This window comes from Lithobates pipiens, unplaced genomic scaffold, assembly GCF_037356315.1.
Source record: "Lithobates pipiens isolate NorthernLeopardFrog02 unplaced genomic scaffold, aLitPip1_a1.2 Scaffold_73, whole genome shotgun sequence".
In the NCBI taxonomy this organism is placed as follows: Eukaryota; Metazoa; Chordata; class Amphibia; order Anura; family Ranidae; genus Lithobates; species Lithobates pipiens.
Window position 1 is genome coordinate 683,445 of NW_027507896.1, and position 10,862 is coordinate 694,306.

The 10,862-nt window shown below is 49.0% G+C and overlaps 1 protein-coding gene across 1 annotated transcript in view; it reads left to right on the plus strand.

Annotated features, from left to right (window-relative positions):
• Nucleotides 1-2,369, plus strand: part of LOC143959390 (uncharacterized) — a 79,636-nt gene extending 77,267 nt beyond the window's left edge. The window contains exon 20 of the mRNA XM_077468027.1: nt 2,239-2,369. Coding sequence (XP_077324153.1) covers nt 2,239-2,369 — 131 coding nt within the window. The remainder of the gene's footprint in view (nt 1-2,238) is intronic.
• Nucleotides 2,370-10,862: the final 8,493 nt, after the last annotated feature.

A 10,862-nucleotide genomic window follows, 5' to 3' on the forward strand; every position in this document is an offset into this window, starting at 1 on the left:
TAAAGGGCTGCCTCTGAACCCTGGCTGAGACCCCCCATGGTGGCTGAAAACATAAAGGGCCCCCCTGAGCCCTGGCCGGGACCCCCCCATGGTGGCAGTACAGGGGACCAATAGCCCTGTGACCCCTGTACATACACCCCTCCTATCCCGGATTAGAGGGGAGCCGCACTGGGGGCCCCCTGGAGTATGGGGCTCAGTTGTAATTGAGACCCCTGTGACCCCTGAACATACACCCCTGGTATCTGCAATTAGGGGGAGCTGCACTGGGAGCCCCCTGGACTATGGGGCTAAGTTGTTATTGAGACCCCTGTGACCCCTGAACATACACCCCTCCTATCCATGATTAGAGGAGAGCCGCACTGGGGCCCCCTGGAGTATGGGGCTGAGTTGTATTTGAGACCCCTCTACATACACCCTCCTATCCAGGATTAGAGGGCACTACATAGATTCCTCCCTGGTTGGGCTGGAGAAAGGTTGCTTGTGAGCACATCACCAGAACTCTGGATCTTCTGACAGGACCCCTCTGACCACAGTTGCTGCGCTTCTCCTGGCTTCACTCTCGTGGTCGGCCGTTTCACATTCCAAATACATTATAAACAGGTCTCAATGTGATTCCATTTCTTGGGTAGCTCAGCTTTGCTTGTATGTCTGTGCTGACTATCTCCGAAGTCCAAATGTGTCTGCTGTGTCTGGCCATGTCTCTTCTTGCAGAGCCACCTGAGATGCTGGACAGATCCCTGGACAATTCCTTGACCAATCTTGCCTTGTGTCTTGTTTGTCTTGAACCTTGAACCCTTTGCTCATCCCATGAACTTCCTATTCCTACTTTTGCACTTCCTTTTTGCCAGATTATTGAGCTCTCTCCAGTGGAGATCTCCCTCTTGTTACTCGTGCGGACGTCCATATCTTCGCTACTGCTCATTACCGACCTTTGGCTTGCTCCTCTTCTATGCTTCCCTATGATCCCAAACTGCAACCAATCGTTACCGACCTTTGGCTTGTTAACCAACTACACTTCTGCTCACTCCCTACCTGCTTTTTCTGCTTCTGGACCCCGGCTTGTTCCCCTCCTGGTGGGGCAATCCTGAGGACCGCAACCTGATACTAAGATGCAGCAAAACCTATCCCCACCTTCAGGTGCTCTGGTGAACACCGGTTAGTGCTTAGAGTCCACACCACGGTTGAGCTTGCCTCATCTACCAGGATGACCTGCTTATATACCTGTCCTGCTGTTTGGTGGAAGCCTCTCTACTAATATAGCTACTGGTCTCCATGCCTGACCCTTGACCATGACACCAAAGCTTGCAAACACAGTTCATAAGAAAAATGGTACACCATTCCCCTTCTCATTGGGTCTCCTCCACCCTCAAATAGTGTGTGGAACATCCCCCTCAATTCCTTGACCAATCTTGCCTTGTTTGTCTTGAACCCTTTGCTCCTCCCATGGGACTTCCTATTTTAGCCATGCCTTTGCACTTCCTGTTTGCAAGATAGATTTTTGAGCTCTTTCCAGCGGAGATCTCCCGGTTGTCACCCGTACTGACGTCCACATCTTCACTACTGCTCATTACCAACCTTTGGCTTGCTCCTCGACTACGCTTCCCTATGATCTCAATCTGCAACCGCTCCTTACCAACCTTTGCCTTGTTTACCAACTACGCTTTTGCTTGATGGCTATCTGCTATATCTGCTATTGGCCCCAAGCTTGTTCCCCTCCTGGTGGAGCGATCCTGAGGACCCATAACATGATACTAACATGCAACAAACCCATCCCCACCATCAGGAGCTCTGGTGAACACTGGATATTGCTTAGAGTCTGCACCTCGGTTGAGCTTGCCTCATTTGCCAGGGTGAACTCGCCTTCTACTTGGGTCTCCTCCACCCTTAGTCGTGGAGTGGTCCTCTTCCAGGACTGCAGCATAGCCCATCAAGCAGTAATTTTCCAGCACACATGGGGATCCTCCAGAATATTCTTTATTGAACACGCTCGAAAACACAGGGTGACCCTCTGGTGTCCTTCAGCCTCTTAGGGCTTTAATTGATGAAGGCCTTAAGAGGTTGAAACACGTCAGCAGGTTGTCCCATGTTCTTGTGCATGTTCAATGAAGAAGATTTTGGAGGAGCTATGTGTGTGCTGGAGATCTGCTGTTTTGGCAAACACAGACCTGAGATCGGCAATGGAGATGTGAGAAGTTTGTATCCCACATGATGTTCATTATGGGTCATTTTCCTTCACAGATTCCACCATATCCAGTACCTCCAGCACCTCCAGCTCTACATCGCCAACAACATCATCCCAGACTCCTGAAACCATCACAGGTACACCAATGTCTTCAGCTTTCTTACTGGTCTTCCACCATATTTCCTGAACCAGTGCCAGGGGGTCTAGGTATCCTAGAGGTGTCAGTAATACAATTCAGCCGTCTTTGGGGAAGTAGATCGGAGAACGTAAGAAGTCATTTAGAATTGCCAAACAAAAACCCAACGAGGCACAAAATGGCGCCCACACCTCTCTTATCGAGCATACACGCTTTTATTCTGGCGCCCGATGTGGGGAAAAGAAATCATTTCTACTAAAGTCAGAACCGAGGTTTGGAGGGCTTTTTACCTTTTATTGCCCGCTGAGGCTGACTCAAGAGCTGGAGGGCCTTCCATCTGGGGGATTCCATTGGGATCAAACTGGAGATGAAGGTTTCAGTCTCACAGAGATTTTATCTCCTTATTAGTGGAAGTCGTTTTATAATGTCTCAAGTCTCCTCTTTTGTCTCATAATCTGCTTCTTCTCATAGGATTGGGGTGGGCAATTCATTTTCCAATGGGGCCACGTGAGAAACTGGGAATATATGGAGGGCCAAACTATTAGGCTGAACTTAAATCTGCTGAAGGAAACTTCCCAGGTGTACGGGTGCACAGAACGAGACATGATATATGAAATACAAATCCATATCGGGAACCAACCCGTATGTAATATAGTGATCTAGCACCTCCTTGGGCCAAACATACACGGGGCCAGCAGAGCAGCCTGTCTATGGGAACCCCGTGATGGTTTTTATATTTTCCCTCTATTGTAATTCACTCCCCTGGAATGTGACATCACATCAAGTCAATGCCGACCAGTGCGGGCAAAGATTCCGTCCCTTACCTGTTGGGGTGGAGACTAGAGCTGGACCTGGCAACATCATCACACATGCCCTCACCACCATCATATCCTTGTTGCTCACCTCCAATGGTCTACCTCAGTCATTCGTGGTGCGGTGTCACACTTTCTTCATGGCTGAAGCCTTTTAGAAAGGGCAAAAGTGTGACCACCGCCATCTTAGTGACTGGCAGATCAATGAGGCCAGAAGCACAGCTATCGCTAACCTGTTGACTGCCCGCCCCGGTCCAGGGAACCCGCACTCCTCCCCCAGAGTCATAGAGTACTGACAAACCCGCTGGGGGAGAAAATGACGCCACCGCCATCTCTTGTAGACACCTGATCTTCAAGACATTACGGTGAAGGTGCCTAGGCACGCACACACAGAGTGTTATCTTCCCTGAACCAGGAGCTTCTTCTTCACACTCCTTCGTTCGGTAGTTCAGCAGGTCTATTCAGATCCTCATGTTGGTGTAACTGGGGCCTTCATCAGGGCCCTGGTGCAAGAAACCATAAAGGGCTCCCCTGAGAACTGTCTGGGATCCCCCCATGATGGCTGGACAGGGGACCAATAGCCCTGTGACCCCTGTACATACACCCCTCCTATCCTGGATTAGAGGGGAGCCACACTGGGGGCCCCCTGGTGTATCGGGCTGAGGTGTAATTGAGACCCCTGTACATACACCCCTCTATCCAGGATTAGAGGGCACTAGATAGATTCCTCCCTGGTTGGGCTGGAGAAAGGTTGCTTGTGAGCACATCACCAGAACTCTGGATCTTCTGACAGGACCCCTCTGACCACAGTTGCTGCGCTCCTCCTGGCTTCACTCTCGTGGTCGGCCTTTTTACATTCCAAATACATTATAAACAGCTCTCAATGTGATTCCATTTCTTGGGTAGCTCAGCTTTGCTTGTATGTCTGTGCTGACTATCTCCGAAGTCCAAATGTGTCTGCTGTGTCTGGCCATATCTCTTCTTGCAGTGTCACCTGAGATGCTGGACAGATCCCTGGGCAATTCCTTGACCAATCTTGCCTTGTGTCTTGTTTGTCTTGAACCCTTTGCTCCTCCCATGAACTTCCTATTCTTACTTTTGCACTTATTGTTTGCCAGATTATTGAGCTCTCTCCAGTGGAGATCTGCCTCTTGTCACTCGTGCTGACGTCCTTATCTTCGCTACTGCTCATTACCGACCTTTGGCTTGCTCCTCGACTACGCTTCCCTATGATCCCAAACTGCAACCAATCATTACTGACCTTTGGCTTGTTTACCAATTACACTTCTGCTCACTCCCTACCTGCTTTTTCTGCTACTGGACCCCGTCTTGTTCCCCTCCTGGTGGGGCTATCTTGAGGACCGCAACCTGGTACTAAGATGCAACAAATCCTATTCCCACCATCAGGAGCTCTGGTGAACACTGGTTAGTGCTTAGAGCCCACACTACGGTTGAGCTTGCCTCATCTACCAGGCTGACCTGCTTATATACCTATCCTGCTGTTTGGTGGAAGCCTCTCTACTAATATCACCCGTACTGGCATCCACATCTTCACATTACCGACCTTTGGCTTGCTCCTCGACTACGCTTCCCTATGATCTCAATCTGCAACCGCTCCTTACCAACCTTTGCCTTGTTTACCAACTACGCTTTTGCTTGATGCCTACCTGCTATATCAGGTATTGGCCCCAAGCTTGGTCCCCTCCTGGTGGAGCGATCCTGAGGACCCGTAACATGATACTAACATGCAACAAACCCATCCCAACCATCAGGAGCTCTGGTGAACACCGGTTATTGCTTAGAGTCTGCACCTCGGTTGAGCTTGCCTTATTTTCCAGGGTGACTTCGCCTTCTACTTGGGTCTCCTCCACCCTTAGTCGTGGAGTGGTCCTCTTCCAGGACTGCAGCATAGCCCATCAAGCAGTAAATCTCCAGCACACACGGGGCTCCTCCAGAATCTTCTTTATTGAACACGCTCGAAAACAAAGGGTGACCCTCTGGTGTGCTTCAGCCTCTTAGGGCTTTAATTGATGAAGGCCTTAAGAGGTTGAAACACGTCAGCAGGTTGTCCCGTGTTCTTGTGCATGTTCAATGAAGAAGATTTTGGAGGAGCTATGTGTGTGCTGGAGATCTGCTGTTTTGGCAAACATAGACCTTAGCTCGGCAATGGAGATGTGAGAAGTTTGTATCCCACATGATGTTCATTATGGGTCATTTTCCTTCACAGATTCCACCATATCCAGTACCTCCAGCACCTCCATCTCTCCATCGCCAACAACATCATCCCAGACTCCTGAAACCATCACAGGTAAACCAATGTCTTCAGCTTTCTTACTGGTCTTCCACCATATTTCCTGAACCAGTGCCAGGGGGTCTAGGTATCCTAGAGGTGTCAGTAATACAATTCAGCCGTCTTTCGGGAAGTAGATCGGAGAACGTAAGAAGTCATTTAGAATTGCTAAATAAAAACCCAACGAGGCACAAAATGGCGCCCACACCTCTCTTATCGAGCATACACGCTTTTATTCTGGCGCCCGATGTGGGGGATATCAATCATTTCTACTAAAGTCAGAACCAAGGTTTGGAGGGCTTTTCACCTTTTATTGCCCGCTGAGGCTGACTCAAGAGCTGGAGGGCCTTCCATCTGGGAGATTCCATTGGGATCAAACTGGAGATGAAGGTTTCAGTCTCACAGAGATTTTATCTCCTTATTAGTGGAAGTCGCTTTATAATGTCTCAAGTCTCCTCTTTTGTCTCATAATCTGCTTCTTCTCATAGGATTGGGGTGGGCAAATCATTTTCCAATGGGGCCACGTGAGAAACTGGGAATATATGGAGGACAGAAATTTTAGGTTGAACTTAAATCTGCTGAAGGAAACTTCCCAGGTGTACGGGTGCACAGAACGAGACATGATATATAAAATACAAATCCATATCGGGAACCAACCCGTATGTAATATTGTGATCTAGAACCTCCTTGGGCCAAACATACACGGGGCCAGCAGAGCAGCCTGTCTATGGGAACCCTGTGATGTTTTTTATATTTTTCCTCTATTGTAATTCACTCCCCTGGAATGTGACATCACATCAAGTCAATGCCGACCAGTGCGGGCAAAGATTCCATCCCTTACCTGTTGGGTAGGAGACTAGAACTGGACCTGGCAACATCGTCATACATGCCCTCACCACCATCATATCCTTGTTGCTCACCTCCAATGGTCTACCTCAGTCATTTGTGGTGCGGCGTCACACTTTCTTTATGGCTGAAGTCTTTTAGAAAGAGCAAAAGTGTGACCACCGTCCAAATGTGTCTGCTGTGTCTGGCCATGTCTCTTCTTGCAGAGTCACCTGAGATGCTGGGCAGCTCCTTGGACAATTCCTTGACCAATCTTGCCTTGTGTCTTGTTTGTCTTGAACCTTGAACCCTTTGCTCCTCCCATGAACTTCCTATTCTTACTTTTGCACTTATTGTTTGCCAGATTATTGAGCTCTCTCCAGTGGAGATCTGCCTCTTGTCAGTCGTGCTGACGTCCTTATCTTCGCTACTGCTCATTACCGACCTTTGGCTTTCTCCTTGACTACGCTTCCCTATGATTTCCAACCTGCAACCAATCATTACCGACCTTTGGCTTGTTTACCAATTACACTTCTGCTCACTCCCTACCTGCTTTATCTGCTTCTGGGCCCCGGCTTGTTCCCCTCCCGGTGGGGCAATCCTGAGGACTGCAACCTGCTACTAAGATACAGCAAAACCCATCCCCTACATCAGAAGCTGTGGTGAATACCGGTTAGTGCTTAGAGTCTGCGCCACGGTTGAGCTTGCCTCATCTACCAGGGTGACCTGCTTATATACCTATCCTGGTGTTTGGTGGAAGCCTCTCTACTAAAATAGCTACTAGTCTCCATGCCTAACCCTTGACCATGACACCAAAGCTTGCAAACAGAGTCCATAACAAAAATGATACACCGTTCACCTTCTCATTGGGTCTCCTCCACCCTCAAACAGTGCGTGGAACTTCCTTAATTCCTTGACCAATCTTGCCTTGTGCCTTGTTTGTCTTGAACCCTTTGTTCTTCCCATGGGACTTCCTATTTTAGCCATGCCTTTGCACTTCCTGTTTGCAAGATAGATTTTTGAGCCCTTTCCAGCGGAGATCTCCCGGTTGTCACCCGTACTGACGTCCACATCTTCACTACTGCTCATTACCAACCTTTGGCTTGCTGCTCGACTACGCTTCCCTATGATCTCAACCTGCAACTGCTCCTTACCAACCTTGGCCTTGTTTACCAACTACGCTTTTGTTTGATGACTACCTGCTATATCTGATATTTGCCCCAAGCTTGGTCCCCTCCTGGTGGAGCTATCCTAAGGACTGCAACATGGTACTAACATGCAACAAAACCCATCCCCACCATCAGGAGCTCTGGTGAACACCGGTTAGTGCTTACAGTCTGCACCTTGGTTGAGCTTGCCTCATTTGCCAGGGTGGACTCGCCTTCTACTTGGGTCTCCTCCACCCTTAATCTGTGGAGTGGTCCTCTTCCAGGACTGCAGCATAGCCCATCAAGCAGTAAATCTCCAGCACACACGGGCTCCTCCAGAATATTCTTTATTGAACACGCTCGAAAACACAGGGTGACCCTCTGGTGTGCTTCAGCCTCTTAGGGCTTTAATTGATGAAGGCCTTAAGAAGTTGAAACGCGTCAGCAGGTTGTCCCGTGTTCTTGTGCATGTTCAATGAAGAAGATTTTGGAGGAGCTATGTGTGTGCTGGAGATCTGCTGTTTTGGCAAACACAGACCTGAGATCGGCAATGGAGATGTGAGAAGTTTGTATCCCACATGATGTTCATTATGGGTCATTTTCCTTCACAGATTCCACCATATCCAGTACCTCCAGCACCTCCATCTCTCCATCGCCAACAACATCATCCCAGACTCCTGAAACCGTCACAGGTACACCAATGTCTTCAGCTTTCTTACTGGTCTTCCACCATATTTCCTGAACCAGTGCCAGGGGGTCTAGGTATCCTAGAGGTGTGAGTAGTACAATTCAGCCGTCTTTGGGGAAGTAGATTGGAGAACGTAAGAAGTCATTTCGAATTGCCAAACAAAAACCCAATGCACCACAAAATGGCACCCACACCTCTCTTATCGAGCACACACGCTTTTATTCTGGCGCCCAATGTGGGGAAAATAAATCATTTCTACTAAAGTCAGAACCGAGGTTTGGAGGACTTTTTACCTTTTATTGCCCGCTGAGGCTGACTCAAGAGCTGGAGGGCCTTCCATCTGGGAGATTCCATTGGGATCAAACTGGAGATGAAGGTTTCAGTCTCACAGAGATTTTATCTCCTTATTAGTGGAAGTCGTTTTATAATGTCTCAAGTCTCCTCTTTTGTCTCATAATCTGCTTCTTCTCATAGGATTGGGGTGGGCAATTCATTTTCCAATGGGGGCCACGTGAGAAACTGGGAATATATGGAGGGCCAAACTATAAACCATAAAGGGCTGCCTCTGAACCCGGGCTGAGACCCCCCATGGTGGCTGAAAACATAAAGGGCCCCCCTATGCCCTGGCCGGGACCCCCCCCATGGTGGCAGTACAGGGGACCAATAGCCCTGTGACCCCTGTACATACACCCCTCCTATCCCGGACTAGAGGGGAGCTGCACTGGGGGCCCCCTGGAGTATGGGGCTGAGTTACAATTGAGACCCCTGTGACCCCTGAACATACACCCCTCCTATTCAGGATTAGAGGGAGCCGCACTGGGGGCCCCCTGGAGTATGGGGCCGAGTTCTAATTGAGACACCTATGACCCCTCAACATAACCCCTCCTATCCATGATTAGAGGAGAGCCGCACTGGGGCCCCCTGGAGTATGGGGCTGAGTTGTATTTGAGACCCCTCTACATACACCCTCCTATCCAGGATTAGAGAGCATTACATAGATTCCTCCCTGGTTGGGCTGGAGAAAGGTTGCTTGTGAGCACATCACCAGAACTCTGGATCTTCTGACAGGACCCCTCTGACCACAGTTGCTGCGCTCCTCCTGGCTTCACTCTCGTGGTCGGCCGTTTCACATTCCAAATACATTATAAACAGGTCTCAATGTGATTCCATTTCTTGGGTAGCTCAGCTTTGCTTGTATGTCTGTGCTGACTATCTGCGAAGTCCAAATGTGTCTGCTGTGTCTGGCCATATCTCTTCTTGCAGAGTCACCTGAGATGCTGGACAGATCCCTGGACAATTCCTTGACCAATCTTGCCTGGTGTCTTGTTTGTCTTGAACCCTTTGCTCCTCCCATGAACTTCCTATTCTTACTTTTGCACTTATTGTTTGCCAGATTATTGAGCTCTCTCCAGTGGAGATCTGCCTCTTGTCACTCGTGCTGACGTCCTTATCTTCCCTACTGCTCATTACCGACCTTTGGCTTGCTCCTCGACTACGCTTCCCTATGATCCCAAACTGCAACCAATCATTACTGACCTTTGGCTTGTTTAACAATTACACTTCTGCTCACTCCCTACCTGCTTTTTCTGCTACTGGACCTCGTCTTGTTCCCCTCCTGGTGGGGCTATCTTGAGGACCGCAACCTGGTACTAAGATGCAACAAATCCTATCCCCACCATCTGGAGCTCTGGTGAACACTGGTTAGTGCTTAGAGTCCACACTACGGTTGAGCTTGCCTCATCTACCAGGCTGACCTGCTTATATACCTATCCTGCTGTTTGGTGGAAGCCTCTCTACTAATATAGCTACTAGTCTCCATGCCTGACCCTTGACCATGACACCAAAGCTTGCAAACAGTCCATAAGAAAAATGTTACACCATTCACCATCTCATTGGGTCTCCTCCACCCTCGAATAGTGTGTGGAACTTCCTTAATTCCTTGACCAATCTTGCCTTGTGTCTTGCTTGTCTTGAACCCTTTGCTCCTCCCATGGGACTTCCTATTTTAGCCATGCCTTTGTACTTCCTGTTTGCAAGATAGATTTTTAAGCCCTTTCCAGCGGAGATCTCCCTGTTGTCATCCGTACTGACGTCCACATCTTCACTACTGCTCATTACCGACCTTTGGCTTGCTCTTCGACTACGCTTCCCTATGATCTCAACCTGCAACCGCTCCTTACCAACCTTTGCCTTGTTTACCAACTACGCTTTTGCTTGATGCCTACCTGCTATATCTGCTATTGGCCCCAAGCTTGGTCCCCTGCTGGTGGAGCTATCCTGAGGACTGCAACATGGTACTAACATGCAACAAAACCCATCCCCACTATCAGGAGCTCTGGTGAACACCGGTTAGTGCTTAGAGTCTGCACCTTGGTTGAGCTTGCTTCATTTGCCAGGGGGAACTCGCCTTCTACTTGGGTCTCCTCCACCCTTAGTCGTGGAGTGGTCCTCTTCCAGGACTGCAGCATAGCCCATCAAGCAGTAAATCTCCAGCACACATGGGGCTCCTCCAGAATCTTCTTTATTGAACACGCTGAAAACAAAGGGTGACCCTCTGGTGTGCTTCAGCCTCTTAGGGCTTTAATTGATGAAGGCCTTAAGAGGTTGAAACGCGTCAGCAGGTTGTCCCGTGTTCTTGTGCATGTTCAATGAAGAAGATTTTGGAGGAGCTATGTGTGTGCTGGAGATTTGCTGTTTTGGCAAACACAGACCTGAGCTCGGCAATGGAGATGTGAAAAGTTTGTATCCTACATGAGGTTCATTATGGGTCATTTTCCTTCA